This window comes from Echinops telfairi, unplaced genomic scaffold (genome assembly GCF_000313985.2).
Source record: "Echinops telfairi isolate 266 unplaced genomic scaffold, ASM31398v2 ScPeMD7_3;HRSCAF=10, whole genome shotgun sequence".
In the NCBI taxonomy this organism is placed as follows: Eukaryota; Metazoa; Chordata; class Mammalia; order Afrosoricida; family Tenrecidae; genus Echinops; species Echinops telfairi.
In genome coordinates, this window is record NW_022103899.1 from 40,602,717 (window position 1) to 40,620,961 (window position 18,245).

The 18,245-nt window shown below is 44.6% G+C and overlaps 1 protein-coding gene across 1 annotated transcript in view; it reads left to right on the forward strand.

Annotated features, from left to right (window-relative positions):
* Positions 1-7,516, forward strand: part of VWC2L (von Willebrand factor C domain containing 2 like) — a 191,696-nt gene extending 184,180 nt beyond the window's left edge. Inside the window, exons 4-5 of the mRNA XM_045296823.1 lie at positions 7,140-7,193; positions 7,368-7,516. Coding sequence (XP_045152758.1) covers positions 7,140-7,193; positions 7,368-7,516 — 203 coding nt within the window. The remainder of the gene's footprint in view (positions 1-7,139; positions 7,194-7,367) is intronic.
* Positions 7,517-18,245: the final 10,729 nt, after the last annotated feature.

Here is an 18,245-nt window from a genome sequence, read left to right on the forward strand (position 1 = left end):
ATTGCTCATATGAATTCATGATTGCCACAGCATTTTAGCAGATACTTTTAATGCCTTAAAGTCAAGTGGAGGAAGATGCACCTTAGTCACCATCACACACAGTGCAGATCTCTGGGAGCTCTAGACTTGGTCTGCAATCTCCAAAGCCCTCTATCCATCAAAACAGATCATGTCGACTCCATCCATACATGTCCCATGGTTGGATCATATAATGACATTGGTGTCATTTCTGGAATTGACAACTTTCTGATAACACACAGACACACACACCTCCTTGGAATATTTAACAGCTTCCCATTACCCTTAAAATAAAGATCAAAATCTTTAACATGGCTAAGGACCTAGTGATATGGTCATCACTGGTGATCAATCAGTATTCTAGGGGAGAGAAAATTCGTAATTCGTAGCTCCTGCTGATTTTGACGACTTGACTGCTCCCGCCATCACCTAGTTTGAGCTAGCAGAATGACGCCAACCATTCACCACGTTTCTGGAAGTTTACCATTTGGCTCCAGCCCACAAATGTGAGGTGGTTTCAGTACATCAGCACCTTGCCCTCCTTTCCTAGACACTTCCCAGCCTCACCTTCCAACTCCAACTCCATTAGCCTCGGCTGCTGCTTCTGTACCACACCAGTATGTACACACACCCTCTTCCCATCAACCCATAGTCCAGATTAGATAGGCTCCGGGCTGCAATTGGTCACAAGGTTCGGAGTTACAACCTCTCCTCCTAAATTCTTATTTCACGTTAGAGACTCCTGTCTTAACCATAGTCTGTGATCCTTAACATCAGAGGCAAATATGGATCTTCCAGTGGTATAATCAGAGTGTCAATGAACTTCCTTCTCCATATAGGTGTTAGACTGGGTTGAGTAGAGAAACAAACTCATTGACACTCATAGATGTGTAAGAGAGAAGTTTATATCAAGAAATAATTACCTATGCATCAATAAAGCATCCCAGCCCAGTCCAGATCAAGTCCATAAGTTCGATATTAGCTCATAAGTCCAATATTAGCCCATGAATTCCTATTCAAACTCATGCAGCACATGCAAAGATGCCAAATGAAGGAAGATCACAGGCCAATGAGTGGAAAGTCCTGTGGGTCCAATGGCAGTGGACGCATTTCCAGGGTTCTGACTGCCATCAATGTGGCTCCATGTGGCTTGTCAATGGGAATGTGAAGCAGAGAGAGAGTGTGTGTCCTGCCTCCAGGGAGGAAGAGAGGCAGTCACCTGATTGACAGGCTAGACTCCACCCCTTCATTCTTTTATCAAGTTGACATGAACTTGTGTAACTACCACCATATATTCTCCACACACCGTTTCCTGATGGACGTTTCAAATATTACCATGAAAGGGGAAAAGCAAAAAAGAAAAAGTTCAGTGAATGAATGACTCAGCTTAGCTTTTTAATCAGGAATGTGATAAACAAGAAGAGCCCTTTCGTTTTCTGCTGGCTTCTTAGAATTTGGGATTGTTGGAGCTAGAGGCTATCATGGCAAATGCTTTCCTCTGAGCATGGGGTGTCCTCGACAGGTCCCTTGTGGGCAATCTCTGCTAGGTTGAAGAGGGGAGATGGGTGTGAGTAAAGGCTGCCAGAAAGATGCAGCTCCTGGTTCCCCATACCCAACTCACCAGGTCACTTCTCTTCACTACAGTCTATACATTAGTCATCCTTAGAAGATGTCTATTGAACGAATTCTATTGTGAAAAAATAATTTTTCACACTAGTGTGTATTTTATAGATAGGCAAAATGGGTGCTCAGAGAAATCTAGATGATCAGATAAAATATATAATTTATTTTGTAGTGCAAAATAATATTTTATAATAAACCTTCATCACCATAACAGAGTTTCATGGGTTAGTATTCTTAGACCTTCTTCCTCCTGCCCTAGTTCCAGCTCTACACTAAAGATTTAAAATTAATTTTATTGCACTTCTGAAAACATGATGACTTCCCAAGACTAGGCTCTGGGGACTCCCCCTTGGGGTGGGATTACAGAAGGGCTTGCAAAAAGACATGTAGCCAAGTAATTACGGGGTCCTGACTTGTCGCCCAGTTTCAGTCCACTCCTCAGTCACGTTCAGTACTAGTGCAGAGGTCACTGCCCCCCAAAGACACACCTTGTTGTCCAGGGATCTTCTCCTTGGAGCATTTCTTTTAGCTTTAAAATAAATTTCCTGGAGACTATATGGACACAGCGTATGACCTCAATGTATTTGAAAAACTCCTGTAGAGAAATGCCATCTCATTTGTCTCTAGGCATATAATGTCTCACCTTCATATTTATCCTCAATATCAACACCAATTGACTTCTAAACCAAATTAGAGCTCAGGATCTGGGCAAAGGCACACAGTGATGCTCTCTTAGATACCTGCTTCTGCTCCATGGTGATTCAACGCATCTCCTGGGTCAGAAAACCCTGAATGCAGATTCAAGCAAGTTACGTACTATCTCTGAGGCTCACAATGCTGAGAGTTAAGACTGTTGGCCTTACTGAAGAAGGGCGAGTGTCCACATGGTTCCTGGCCCTAATTCTTACCCCCAGGTATACCCTCTTACTTCCTATATAAACCCCATAACTGTGAGTTAATGTGGAAGTGTGTGTAAATCTTAAAGAGCTTTGCTACAAAACAAACAAAACTGTGTGTCTTACATGAATGGTTACAAAGAGTAAGCCAAGCAAAATCCTGACATGAAAGCAGAGTGTCATAAACAGTCGTGTGTCTGTGATAACACATGTTTCTATACCTATATTACTAAATTTAACTCTGACCTATATGTAAATTCTTAGTATATTGCTAAATGCAGAAAGCAAATTTGCTTCCAGTATATAAACCAGTTGTCTGAAGCCTAGGCAATCCCATGCGTCAGAGTAGAACTGTGTTCTGTAAGTTGTGCCGAGGCTGAGTTTTCAGAACAAAGATCACCAGGTTTTATTTCGGAGGCATCTTGGTGTGGACTCGAACCTCCAGCCTTTTGGTTAGCAGCAGTGTGCATTCCTGTCCTACTAGGGATTCCTTCTGATGGGTCTCTGGTTCACATCACTCCACTCGGTAAACAAAGGTATTTGTCAGACGCTGGGTTAGGTCTGAACTATGTAACTAACTCTCTGCCTGCATGTTGATTCAGATTCGTAGTGACCTTGGAAGACAGCATAGAGCTGCCCCTTTGGTTTCTGAAACTGTAGCTCTTGACTGGAGTAAAGAGCCTCAGCTTTCTCCCTCAGAGCAGTTGAACCACGACATCACCAGGGCTCCGGTGGCCAAAATAGACATGGCAAATATCCCCAATCCTATCTTCCAGGAGCTAAATAGTTAAACCATAATTGATAGGTAAGACCACCAAAAGACTCTTTAAAACCTCTAAGAATGATGGTGTGGCCAACTGACCATCTGTGGCCAACTGACACACTCAGTTCTCTTTTCTCTAAGGATTCCTATATATGAACATGTGCGTGTGTGTGTGTGAACATGTGTGTCTGTGTGTGTGAACATGTGTGTGTGTGTGTGTGTGAACATGTGTGTGTGTGTGTGTGTGTGTGTGGTGTGTCTAATAGTTCATCTTCTTCCCTGTTATTCTAGGTCCCCAGGGAAGGGGGGACAAGTCGGAGACCAGGCTTCACATAATAAGCCTTCATTCTTTGAGAGTTGCTGAGTTATCCCCTGTCTTCTCTTACTAGATTAAATCATTCCAATCCCTTTAACCTTTTCTCAGAGGTTTCATTTGCCAACCTTCAGCTTAATCATCTTCATTGCTCCCCTCTGGACTCACTCCAAGCCCTCAGCATTAAAATATGTTGCCTTTGCTTCTGAACTCATTCTTCTAAGCCACTGACTCTTTCACAAAGACCAGGACCTTCCCCTAACACTGGCAAGGGAGTAGGAGCAACCCCACGGAAGAAACGCAAGTAGAACACTCACACCAATCCCTGCTGCCTACCACCCTTCTGAAGAAGGGAGGGCCCAAGCCAGACAGTTTCTCAACAGTGCCAACAAGGGGGGTTGGCAATTACCTAAATTATTTTTCAGCAGATAAGACTATTAACAGCAAACATGAGGTTTGTTGTAGTTACACCTGAGGTTCGCAGAAGGGTGCTAATGAAATCACTGTACTAATAATGCTAATGAGATCCTACAGGAGTTTTTGATCCTGTAAAATACCCATGGCTGTCAAGCAGACTGTTGAGAACGTGCTAGGCGTGCTATGCGAGGTGGAGGTGATGCCTTTGACAGGTCAATCCTCGCATCCCACCAAGAGCCACACTTCAGATGCCGTCAATCAAGATCAGTAAATCCCTCTAGAGCTTAGAGAGCAGCAAGTGCAAGCAGCGCTGAAGAAATGCTGTCTGGAGGTGAACCAAATCCATATGGTTCACAGCATTATGCATACCGACACGCGTGGGAAGGGGCAGGTAAAATCAGAGCTCTAGTGAAATCTCCCTGCAGGTGCTGCACAAGGACTTCGATGCCATCTCTTTTCCTCAAATCCCCTCTGATTTTGCCTCTGCGTAAGTCACCGTGATGGTCCTGACCCCCGTAAACCAGCAGCTTGTTTTGTTCTACACATTAAAAAAAAAAAAGTCAAGATCCTTCTGACAAATTTCCACATTCTCCAAAGAAGCTGAGGAAAACCCAAATGGATAAAATTCGGTTTTAGGGACTCCTTTGTTTTGAAACAAAGGTGTTCTAGCGATGTGGATGGATACGTGTTGGGCTGCTAACCCCCAGTTGGGCAGTTCAAAACTACATGCCACCCTGGGGAAGAAAGACGAGACTGCTCTTGTGAAGGTTTACAATCTCAGAACCCCTGTAGAGTGTTGAGATAAATAGGAATAGGCTTATTGGTTGTGGGTTTGGCTTGGGTTGAACCACTTTTTTGGGGGGTGGGGGGAAACAAACTATTTGCTTTTTCCATCTGGAAAATTTCAAGTGGCCGAGTGTGGCTCCCTTGTTAGTTGGCAAGGGAGCGATGGAGGAAGGATCGCTTCTTCAGGGTGACTCCAGCCAGCCGGTGCTGGTCACCGCTGGTCACACTCCAGTTCTGAAACTGATTTGGCTCTAGCCAGATCCTGTCTGGCCAAGAACTCACTGAGAGTTCTGGGAGAAGTCTGTCCACAGCAGACAGGGGGCAACCAGCTGCATTCTGGAAAATCCTCCTTTCAACATTCCCTGAAGACTCCCTCAGTTTGGAGGCAGGACCGAGTTGTGATTCGGTGTGGAATTTTCCCAGGCAAGTCTGAGTGCATTCCCAAAGGAGTCCCTGGTGGTGTGAACAATTAAGCCCCGAGCCACTGATGGAAACGCTGGCTGTTTGAACACACCCAGAAATGCCTTGGGTGAACGGCTCAGCCATCTGCTTCAGAAAGGTCACAGCGACAGAACTCTATGAAGCACAGTCTTAAGGTGGCACACCAAGGCTCACCAGGACTCCGAATTGACTCGAGGGCAGCTGGTTTGGTTTGGAGTTTGGTAATCCCCACCACAGTCTGATGTAGGAAAGAAAGACTTCCATCCTGGGAGGTATGGACTTGACATACCAAGTTCTGAAGGCCTTTGAGTTGATTCTGATGCAGAGGGACCGTTTGTGAGTCAGCATCAAAGTGTGGGCTAGAGGACTGCTAACGACTAATTCTTCAGAAAGAGGTCGGCCAGTCTTCTTCCAAGGTTTGTCCAGGTAAACTTGGACCAACCACCCTCAGGTTTGGAGCTGCCCGTGTTGTACATTTTGCACAGGGACTTCATGGAATTCATAGAGTCACTTTCTAATAATCAGTCATTGGGATCAGGGGCTTATAGTCATAGCACGTGGAGGAAAAGTGCCCTCCTAGGATGAAGGCAGACCCATCCTGACCTGTTGAACTGTCCGGGTCAACCCGCTATGTCACTCTGACTGTAGCTGGCTCTCCGGGTCCATGCCCATGCCCCAGGGTTCTGTCTGACGGCATGAAGGGAAGGTGCATGTAATCGACACCATTGATACGTGAATGCACATTTGAGATCTGCAGACTCCAGAAACATGGGTGGTTAATGTCAGCGTATGTTAAAAGTTCTTGTATTGATAACTATGCATTACAACTTAGTAATTACAATTTTGAAAAATAAAAAGAGGATTCCAGTGATAAGGTGGAACTACATAACCCCTGCTCTTATTCATCGGGAGTGAATGGCGGCTCATAAATTCTTATCAACAAGCACTATAAGATCATTTTTACATTGCTTCCTGCTGCCATCTTACACTGTCGTGGTGATGGCCAGGGGCCAGTAAGGTTGGGTCAATTCATCTTGCGTAAAGACCACTTGCAACTCCCTCTCTTTACCTGCTGCAGAAATTTTACCAAGTAGTTTCAAAGATGCAGCCATTTACATAACTCCACTGGACTCCGCTGCACCTTGGGGAGGAATTTTTAGCCCGTTTGAATTTGAAAAAATAATGTCAGCTCACATGGAAAGGGTTCAAAGGGGCAGCACAAAAAGAAAGTGCCCCGATGGTGGTGGAGACAGTCAGGGGAGAGGAAGACAGATCAGAGCGAGGACACAGATGAGCGGGTCTGAGAAGCTCACATCCATGAGGCGCAGGTGACGTTTTCAGCAAAACTTTTTATGAACCTGAGAAGAATAAAATTAGAAAGTGCCTGCTGACGTTCCAAAGCCGACCATGGGGGTCCATGCTTTTAAGAAATAAATAAACACAGATCGCCAGCCGATTAAAAGACCTCCATTTATACAAATCAAATGAACCTCTAACAAAGCTTGTTTGGGACATGAATAAATCATGTACCCATGAATTATTCATTGTTATCAAGAAACAAACTGGGGATTCCAGGAACTGGGCCCGGGGAGGTGCTGAAACGGGAGAGGAAGCGAGTTCATGGGCTCAGGGCCACCAGGGGAGTGGTGAGGACAGACCACAGGCACCAGCACCTGATGCGCAGGCCTTGCCAGCCCTCCTGTGTCTACAGGGGACGCTCCAGCAGCCTCAGCGACACCCCCAGACCACAAAGCAAGAAAGGTGTAACCCTTTGATCCCTGGGTTAGAAAATCGCATGTGTTCGGTAAACAGATAATAAGATATGTGTTTTTTTAAAGAATTCGGATTTTGGTTTTGGTTTTTGTCTATTTCTGTTTTGTAGTGCATGACATGCATGGTGATGATGCGCTCTGTGGACTAGACAACGGGGTTGAAAGTGGGACTTTAGAGAGGCCAGTTAGAACTCTCTTTGATTTTAAGCTGTTCAGAGTCATCTGGCCTGCTCTTTCATGGCTTTGGGTGTGAGTTTTGTTTTGGGTTTTTTTTCTTTGAAGGAAGAGAGGGAGCCTCCCAGATTTAACCAACTAATCAATGTATGTGTGTGTTCCAGGTCCAAACTGCTTTGCAGGAACGACAATAATCCCAGCTGGCATCGAGGTGAAAGTGGATGAATGTAACATCTGTCACTGTCACAACGGGGACTGGTGGAAGCCAGCTCAGTGCTCAAAACGCGAGTGCCAAGGCAAGCTGACCGTGTAGAACCAAGTCCCCACCAATGACGCATTCGTAGGAGAGGAGGCCATGGCTTCTACGCTGCACACGTTTCAAACAAGACAGAACAAACTCCTGCCAGCTACAACAGGGTCACCAGCAAAACCTTTGGGGTTGACAAAAGTGAATATTTCACAAAGAGGACACGTCTCTCTTTCTCTCTCACTATCTAAAGAAATAGATACAGTCCACAGCTACTCCTGCTTTTGTCATGATCAATGCTGGCTGGTGACCTGACAACTGGATTTCTGGAACCTGCTCGAGCAAGCTCCTCCGTTGGGCTGGCCCTGGACAGCCGGCTTCCCGTCAGAGGATGGACTCCATTTTTTCTTCTTCTGTACTTCCGACCTGACATTTTTCTCTTATAGTATTTCTTTCCCCCTCTTTTCTAATTTCATCTTTAGAGGCTGGGGGGCCTGATCTGACTGCATAGTGCAGTTTTGAGTTGGGTGGGAAATGCTTTGGTTAAAAAAAATTTTTTAAAAGTCAGGCCTGCGGCTCCTTCCTGACCAGAAGGCCTGACAACAATCCAGTGGTTCCCTATGGGTGAACCATGCCTGGTAGGCTTAGAAAAGAGAAGCGCACACAGAGGCAAACCCACTGCTGGGCACGGTGGGGGACTGGTGCTTTGTCCATTATGTGGAGGCTCCCAGTTTGATTCTTACCAACCACACATCTCATTACGCCAACTTCCAAACTGCCAATCACCACTATTATGAGGAGGACCCCAGGAGCGCTCCTAAGGAAGCCAAAAGGAAACCGATTTTCAGCTGTAGCTCGAATCACCTGACTTTCTCCTGACACAGAATTTAGGTTTGAATTATAACTAAACGCACTCGTAACCCATGCTGTCACCCGGTAATATGCACACCAGAACCACGGTGAATAACCCCACTGTGAATCAGAGTCCTTCTGAACACCACTGTCCTTCGGTTGAGTTCAGAGGTGATTGAAAGCCAACAGTTCACACAGGCGGCTGGCGTGGTTTGAGCCTGTGTTTGCTACTCCTACAGGAACATCCGCTCAGCCCTGCGTTGAAAAGACAGGTTCAGGACACTCTTTCCACCTCAAGTGCTGATGTAAATTAACGACTAGGGTAGAGTGGGTCTTGCACAATACAATTCCAATTGTTGAAAATTTTTTAAATGTATATATTAGATACTGAATAATTAAAGTGAACCTTCAAGGAATCACATGGTTGCCCTGGCAATGCTGCGAGTATAGTAACCGAAAAATTAAACCACACAGGGTTTCTGACACCGCCTCGATTCAAGGGCAAAATTAGCTATCTGAACCCACATGGCATAATTATGTGCTTAGTCCACTCTTTGGAAAGCCCGATGCAGACCTGATTGGGTCCTTGGAGAAACTTAACAGTCGTCGTCGTCAGTAAGGACACTCCTCCGCTCCGGCCCCCACTCCCATCTGAGCTCAGTGGAAGGGTAATACTCTAGATCAGGGTTTCTCAGCCTCAGTACTACTGACATTCCAAGCCAGATCATTCCTGGCCTGTGCATTTTTAGGATGTTTAGTAACATCCCTGGCCTTTATCCACCAGTAGTCAACCCCCACACGTAACACACACACACACACACCAGAGTTATATATAGCAAGTGAGACTCTCCAGACATTCCAAATGATGCCCAGGGTGGGGCAGGACCAAAATTGCACCTGCCTGAGAACTGGTCTGGAATAATCGACTTAGAATGGATTCTGACCGGAAGCATCCCGGGAAAGTCCTGGGTACACTTGTGGCTGTGTCCTTTCAGGGTGTCCACAAAGAGCCCCAAGAGGCCAACCTCCTCCATAGTAGCCTCTGACGCCATAGGTCTGACCTCAGGACACACATTTCTCAGTCTCCTCATTTCCAATGCACAACCTCTCCTCCCCTGTAAGCACTTCCCATCATCCAGAAAGAGCTGTCATTTCCAAAATTAATGTGTTCACACGTTGGGCCTGACGTTTTTTCCGCACACTGTGCTTGTGTTTGCTACAATACAAATAGCCATGTCGGCATCATCCCATGGAAGAACACCAAGCTGCTTCCCCTTAGAACACCAATTTGCAGCAAGCTTGGTGCCTTTCAGTTGCCACCATGGATACATCATATAGACAGTCATGAATCATTCATGAACAATTCTGCATGATTTATTCCTGCACTCCAAAGTAAAGGCATTCCACACTGCAGCTTGTGTCTAGACAGAGATATATTATAGAGCTTTCTTTGCCCTGAGGTTGCCTGTTGCCAGCTTCCAAAATCCACACTCTTGGAAAGAAGTAAAAATAATAATAATAAACGACAGGAATAAGGTTTGAAACCCAGAAAATATGATTAATAGAGCCCTGCCGCATAGTACCCTATCTATTATTAAAGAGTGACTGTGTGCTTTTTACAGATAGAAAGACAGTACAACTGGGAAGCCGGGGTACAGAGATTTTGTATCAAAGTCTTGGCGCAGTGATAGTCACAGCAAGAATATTCTAGAAGGAAGTATAAGACATCCATCGAGAATGCTCTTCAGAGAGTCGGCAGAAGCAAGACAGCTCGGTGGCCTCTGTTACGAGGCAGAGAGGGATTTGTGTTGTTGGAATATTTTCGTCCCCCTCAGAGTTTCACTACAGCTGTCTTCTTTTGAAGACTTTGTAGCACTGACATCGTTGCCCCTTTAGGGGGAGAGGAACCTATACTGTGACAGAATTTCTCATCCCCCGACAAACATTTTGCAACTTCCTTCTACCCAGGTCATTGAGAAATTCTCTCCACACTCTGTACCACAGACTTCTGGTCTCGTCAGTTGTTTTCTTTCAAAGGCTTGCTCCGCAGCCAAGCTGCCGCCTCTCTGCCCCCATTCCTCCACTGCCTTGGGTTCTTCGGCTTTAAAGACAGCTATGTTTAAATAAGGGATCCACAGCCTGTTTGTCAGCTGATGCCTGTTAAAAAATTATTCAGTTTCTAAACCCTTTGGAAAAAAATAGTGTGCCTGAGAACTAGTGAGAAAAACAAACAAAAACAACGAAACCTGAAACTGTAAAAAAGGGGGATTCTAGCAACAATATTTGATGTGTAAAAGAATATATTATTAAAAAATTATTTTGTTAAATATAAAGTGTGTTAACCAGCAAACACTGTTTGTGGTATATTTTCCTTCCCCATGTCTCTCCTCTCTCTACCCTGGCTCTCGAAGGTGACGTGTCCAGTGGCTCCCATCATCTGAAAGTGCATGTACTGCTGCGGGGTGGGGTGTGGGTGGGGGGGAGTGTTCCAATTCAGTGATGTACTGGGGTTAGCATTTGCCTGGGTGGATTTTCATGTTTCATAAGTCAAGACCTGCATTAGAGATCACAGAGAAGGCTCAACGAAACCAAAAGAGAGAGCAGAGTGGAAGGAAAAACTTTTCTCTGACTCCATCTTTATAAACAATACGAACAATCATCACCAACTACCGAGTGTTTGCCCTGCGCCGAGCCCTGATGTAAGCACTTAACTTCTAGTGTCCGATCCAATCCAGAGAACACACCTTCGAGGGGGATGCTCCGTGATCTCTGCTTGTTAGTTGACAACTCAGGACTCAAAGATGTTAAGTCTTAGGAGTCATAAGTAGCAAAGCAGGGATGCTTTTTAGAAATTCAAACAGGAACAAATCTAGAGAAAACATTATAACAAGCCCCCATAGCCCAGATTCCAGTTATCAAACCCCACTCTTAAATGTCATATTATCAGACCTAACAAAATGCATAATCCTTTAGTGGGACACCTAATATCCAGGCCATGTTTACAGCTCTTAGACTTTCTGAAGAAATAATCAAAGGGAAGTGAAACATTTGTTCAATCCCGCCCATCCGTGGCTTGGGCGGTGAGTCTTCCTAAAGCCCAAGTGCAGCTCTGAATCCTGGTAGTGGCAGCTCTGGTGTTTCAACCGTTAAGCAGCTCAGCTGGTAACCAAAGGTTGACCGTTGGAACTCACCCAGCAGCTCCACTGGAGAAAATCCTGGGGGTCACCTCTGGTAAAGCTGAGGGCCTAGAGGAGTCTAACTTCAGGGTGCCTTGTCTTGCCCTCGGCAGCCCTGGTGTTCCTCAGCTCCTTGACCATTTTTGTGGGTGCCTAGTCCCACCCCACCTCCTCCCAATATGTGCTTGCTCGTCATGGTGTCTGTGGCTCTGGATAATTCACCAGTGATTAGATTCAGGACATTCACTCCCCAGTCATGGCATGCTTCTTGACCTAACAAAGAATCCCCTACCCCCCCAAATTCCGTGTTACAGCCACACACACAAGAAATAAGATTCCCAAAACATAATTTGGGGAAACACAGTTCCATCTATAAGCACTGTCGAGCAAGAGAGAACAGAGTTGAAATGAAGAGGGATTGACAAAAAATAATTAGGCTGGACGGCCCAATGGCTAGTTCTACGAAGTCAAATGAGGTCCCTGTGAGCCAAAGGCAACTGGCAGGAATAAGTCAACAGAGACCTGGGGTTTGTTTTGATACGTTTGTTTGTGCTGGGAATAAAACCAGTTGCTCTGTCAATTCAACTCAATGCAAACTCGTGGTGGCTCCATGTGTGTCAGAGTAGAGCCGAGCTCCAAGGGATGTTGAGACTGTGTTCTTGGAAGCCAATCGCCAGGCCTTTCTTCTGAGGTGCCTTGGGGTGTATTCAAATGTCCACCCTTTCAGTTCCCCGTGCAGTATGTTAACCATTAGCACCAGCAATGGTTATAGAAATAGTACTTGTTTAAACCCCCAACCCCAACCGACTGCCATCAAGTAGCTTCAATCCCAACCCTTTAAGACAGCAGAGAACTGCTCTGGAGGGTTCCCAAGACTGTGCATCTGTTTGGGAGCAGACAGCCTCCTCTTTCTCCCACAACGCATCAGGTTTGTTTGAAGGACCAACCTCAGTTAGCTGCCCAATGCTTATTCCATGGTGCCACCAGAACCCCTAAAAACTCTCTATTAAAACACCTTCCTGAACACTGAGCAGAACAGGAAGTGGGGCAAGCGGCTAACCATAAAGGGGCACCAAAGACCCCCTAATAAAACCATTGCTGATGAACTATTTCTAAGGGGCACCCCCTTTGATATGTGTTTACACTCTCCTTAAAGAGCAAAGGCAAGCTGTTATGTTGCTTCTCTTTGAAATGCAGAGTACAAATGAACAATATTTTACAAATGACCATCCTGGTCTACCTTCTCAGAGGAAGGAAGACCAAAATGGAACCAATCAGGAACCTCAGTAGGGACTCGGCACACACATGGAAACAGGTACCCCCTCTATCGATAGTTTCTTAAACTTAGATTAGACGTCCCTGCTCTTCCATTTCTGTGCATCCAATTCTCTGCCTCCTGCACCCCTTCAGAAGAAGGGTGCTTGGCTCCGTTCAGACGCCAGCCTCCCGGGGAGGACGCCTCCATGCGGGCGAGAGAAGACGCTGCACTGTGACAGGGCCTTGCGCTTGTTGCTGTCACTGGAGGGTTTCTGGGGAGGATATTGCTCTTTTGGAGAAAAGGAGCTTCGTCATTTAGAAAAAGAAAACTGCTATCTCTAAGGCAACAAGCCTTCCTAGATACTTTGCCAATGTGAGCATTTGTACCTCAGATTGGGTGACAGTCTTATCAAGGCGTCTCTAAACGTCCTGCCCGGTGTGAACACCTAGCCTGCCCCATCTGCCTTGTGTTCCTAGAAAACACAGTGTTCTGTGAGGAACAGGACACAGCTAGTGTCATACAGTCAGAGGTCATGCAGTCAGAGGTCAACCGAAGGGGCTGAATGGACTTCTTGAATTCAATTTTAAGGCCTCAAATTTATTTCATATTTCAGATGTTTTTAGTTTCAGTAGTGATGTTCCCCTTTTAATCGTTGAAGCACTTAAACTCATATCCTTTGAAGCCCCCAGTAAGGTCACATGTAAATAGCTCTAGTTTTTAGAATTCCGATTGAATTTTTTTTTTAACATTTTATTAGGGGCTCATACAACTGTCATCCCAATCCATACACACATCAATTATGCAAAGCGCATTTGTACATCGTTTCTCAAAACATTTTCTCTCCACTCAAACTCCCGACATTAGGTCCTCATTTTTCCCCTCCCTCCCCGCTCCCCGCTCCCGCATGAGCCCTTGATAGTTTATAAATGGGTATTTTGTCATATCTTGCCCTGTCTGACGTCTCCCTTCACCCACTTTTCGGTTGTCTGTCCCCCAGGGAGGAGGTCACACACAGTTCCATGTAATCGGTTCCCTCTTTCCTACCCATTCTCCCTTTACCCTCCCTGTTTTGCCACTCACACCACTGGTCCTATAGGGCTCATCCATCCTGGATTCCCTGTATTTCCAGTTCCTATCTGTACCAGTGTACATCCTCTGGTCTAGCCAGACTTGCAAGGTCAAATTCGAGTCATGGTAGTGGGAGCAGGGAGGAAACATTTAGGAACTAGAGGAAAGTTGTATTTCTCATCATTGTTACATCGCACCCTGACTGGCTCATCTCCTCCCCGAGACCCCTCTGCAAGGGGATCTCCAGTGGCCTACTAATTTTAAAATCTTTCAAGTGAATAATTATATAAGGGGGTGGGAGCAGAGATAGGGAGAAATTTAGATCTAAGCTTTGGCTATCTTGGTTTCTTGAGAACCTTTGAGGTGCCAGGCACTATCCTAATTATGTAAGAAAGTGATTTACATTCAAGCATCCTCTCTACCACCACAAGTTACAGATTGACATCCCATTTTTCAGAACTGAGGTTCAAGATATTTGTTAGTTTTCTGGAGCTCACAACACCAGAGTGTTGCAAAGAGTTGGTAGAATGCTATTGCTGAGTGCCATTGAATCAATTCCTACAGAAAGACCCCATGGGATAAAGTAGAAACACCCTAGGGTTTTCTAGACTGTAATATTTTTAATGATTAACTGGGAGTTAATACAGATAGCATATCATCCCATAGTTTGTTCAAGCATGTCAAGCAGTATTGTACAATTCCTACCACAATCAGTTTCCAAGCATTCTTTTCCCCCCCTCCCCGGACTCCTTGACATTGTCGCCCTTTTAACAGCCTCATCACCATTGTACTGCCCCCGACTTCCCCCTGAAAAACCCTTATTCTACTTGCTGTCCTTCTAAGTGCATCAATTCTGGGTTTTGTATGCAGAAAGACATATTACACGACTTCAAGAGGGGATCCCCAACAGCGTCTGAGACCAACTTTAATATGAACAAACAACGGAAACAGGTCACCAGGCTTTTCTCCTGCAGAGAATCACCAACCCTTCCATTAGTAGCCAAGGACGAAGCTGTTGCAGTACCCAGACTGCTTTGATGTAACACACGGCCTATGAAAGAGCTCAAAATTGAGCCTAGCAAGTAAGAAAGACCTACTATTAATAATTATCATCAGGACTGATGGTATTAGAAAAGATTTTATGGAAATGGGGATGATAGGTTTGGCTCTTGGAGTTTAAGTATGAGTTGGGCAAGTCTTCAGGGAAATCATCTGGCTAATGGGCGGAAATTGCAGAAAGAAGAAGGAGGACCTTCCTCGTAGCATGGAGACTGCACCAGACCCACTGAAACAGTAGAAATTCATAGAAGATCAAGTGAGCAGATGAGAAGTAAAACAGTTCATGTTTCTAGCTCAGGTAATAAAAAGAACACTATTTGCTCTCACAGAATTGGCCTCCAACTCAAAATAGAATTGCTCCATCCGGGGGTTTTTTGTTTGTTTGTTTTGTTCTGTTTTTGTTATTTTTGCCTTAATTGTTAGAAAAGCACAATCCTGCTATTATCACCGAGGTTTCCAGGAGGTTACTTGTGCTTTCCTTGGGGGTGGCTCACAATCTTATCTGAGGGGGTGTATTGAAGATGCTGGCAATTTAGAAAATACTTCAGATCAATCTTATCTCGGCTTGCCTCCAAGTCGGTCCTCCTCGTTTCCATTTACCGACAGATGTTCATCTTGGTTTGAATAATTGGCATGGAAATAGTCTCAGTTCGCCACTTCTTTTCCACTACAACATTCTTTTGTAGTATTTTTTTACGTGGAAGTTACTGGTTGGAATGAGAAGAAGAGCGGAATTATTCACTAGCTTGTGGCAAATCTTAGTGGCACTCCACATGTTTGCAGATTTTGATACAAATGACTTAACCTGTTTCTAACACATTATTTGGGGTTTTGTGTTCATATGATTGTCCATAGGGTTCTGGGAAATAAAAAATGGGATTTTCTAGCCACCCATTGTGGTTTTCCCACTTTCTTCTTAGGACACGTGACGTTATGCGGCAAGTCGCGTCCTCAGAAAGCCTTTCCATTTGAAATGTCCAAGGCTTCCCACTTTGCTCCTATTACATTTTTCTTTGCCTTTGTGTGTTTGTTGGTTTCACTCCCTTTTTAATTAATCACAACTTTGGGTCAGCCAGACCCATTAACTGCATTTCTCATTTAGACCTTTCAGAGATGCAGTTGCAGATGCAATTTAATTTGTTGACCCATGATCGATAGCAATTAATAGCATCTCTTTAATCTTGTTGAAAGGTCTGTCTTTGGCTTCCGGTAGCTACCAACTCAAGGAAATGGTATCCACATAGACCCATGGGTTGCTTAGCTTCTATGTAATGGTGTCAACCACCTCCATTTCTCCTGCTGCAGGACCATTCTCCACGGCATTCTCAGCCCTCACAGAAAAGTTCATGCAAACCTTGTTGTAAAACTCCTCAACTAAAAAAAAAACAAAAACCTCCTCAACTGCAAATTCATCATGCAAATGCTATAGATTGGGAACACTGAGAAATATACTACCTAGTGCTTTTGTAATTCAGAAAGAAATAGATGAAAAGACATTGTATATATAAAGCTGGTTCTCAAGATTTTTAGGATTTCTCATGTCTGGCTCTTGCCAACCAGGTTTTGTGTGTGTGTGTGTTTCCACCTGATTTGTCACAACCGTTAAATCACTTACTCATTTATTCAGTAAATCAATTTCCAGTTAGGAGACTAGGCACTGTGGCGATAACTAAATGAAGTATTTATTTTCCATGCCTTCAAGGCGTGAACAGTCTGATGGAGAGCGGCGAGAGGCAAATCCAGGATCACCGTGCAGGAAATTCCATGCTCTGTAGAAGAGGAAGTGTGCTCGGAACAGGAGGGGAAGGCAGCCACACTGTCCTGTGTGGAGGAAGACGTTTGCCATCTGAGTTTTAAACTAGGAGCAGGTCAGGTAAAGCGTGAGACAAAGCAGTCATGCTTGCCTTCAATATGTCAGGTGGAATTTTGGCTGATGTGATTCAGACTCTTTTACAACCTGATTTTGCTAATAATAAAAATCCACTCAAGTCAGAAACGTGTGCCTGGCACACCTCAGGGACGTGGAGCAAATCAAGAAGCAAGAGGGCCCCACCGTACTGTGAAAGTGTCATTTGCTTGGGTGCCTTCAGCAATTCTTTTCTGTGGCCAGTTTACAAACCCTTCTGACTCAGCTCCTGAGGCAGTGCATCTCAGTAGAAAAGAGTAAGGAATCCCATCCCTCAATGGTATTTACATTGTTGGTCTCATCCACATAGGTCCTACTTCGTAGCAGGCTTAACTTCGGAATGGTAGGTTGTGACCCCTGATAGCATCGGCAAGCTAGCCAAAAACGCATTTTGAGCCTGGGTCCCTTGTACACCAATATGAGGATGACCGCCTGCTCTGGACGCTCACAAGACCAGCCTTGAAACAATTTGTCAAGAAGTTTCCAGTGTTTTTAGAACCAGTTTCCGGTTTTTAGAAACTGACCATAATTAGATGCTAACAGATAATATGTAGGATATTGCCTAGCACCTTGGGATTCCTGAATATAAGTTATTACATTTAAAAATTAAAGCATATAATTTGTCAATTGAAAGCCTAAAATGTGATATATGTGTATATTCGTATCTATGTGTAAGTATAGCACAGATCTATGTAAATATATCAGTAGAAATGTCAAAAGCTATAGACATACTGGTGGACTGGTAGCTGTGTTGTTAAAGTCAGATACCTGCAGTATCTTCATCTTGAGCAAGAACACACACTCTCCCTCTATTTCACCCCACAAACCCAGGCTTGTTTAGCCTACAGTAATTTTTATATCACCTTTGCCTGGCTGTGAAGCATTTCATTAGTTCCGCGTGTTCATAGATTTAATTTCCCATCCCTAATCATTTGTGGCTCCTGTGGTCCATCGATTTCAGAGGGAGGCTGAGCATGAACGAAGGAGAGTTGCTGAAGAGAATGAAAATCAAGCTGCCTGTGGAACCTAAAATCCTCACAGTCACAATGAGACATCTGTAAAAACAAAAAGGAAACTGCATTTCTCATTGAATGTGCAAAATATTGACATAAGAATCTGGTCGGGTTTTTGTTTGGGGTTTTCTAGCTGTGCAACTAACAACCACTTCTGCTGAGAAACTTCCCTTACCTTGCACTACTGACTGTTCCCTCCTAGAAGAGGAACAGTTAGAACCATGGGCCTGAGCACTAGATGCGCACAGGGTACTTTTATTAACTTGGAGGAGAATATTCTTGGAACAACTTCATTTGTTTACATAAAAGCACATATACATATCCAACTGGTTGGTTTGGGTCCTGCCTTCCATTCCCCAGAGAACCCAGAAAGATTCTAGGAAGTTCGTACCACTCAATTGCTGGTTTTCTGCCCTGACATGTAGCATGCTATCAGGGATGTTAACTTAAATTGCCTGTGTTT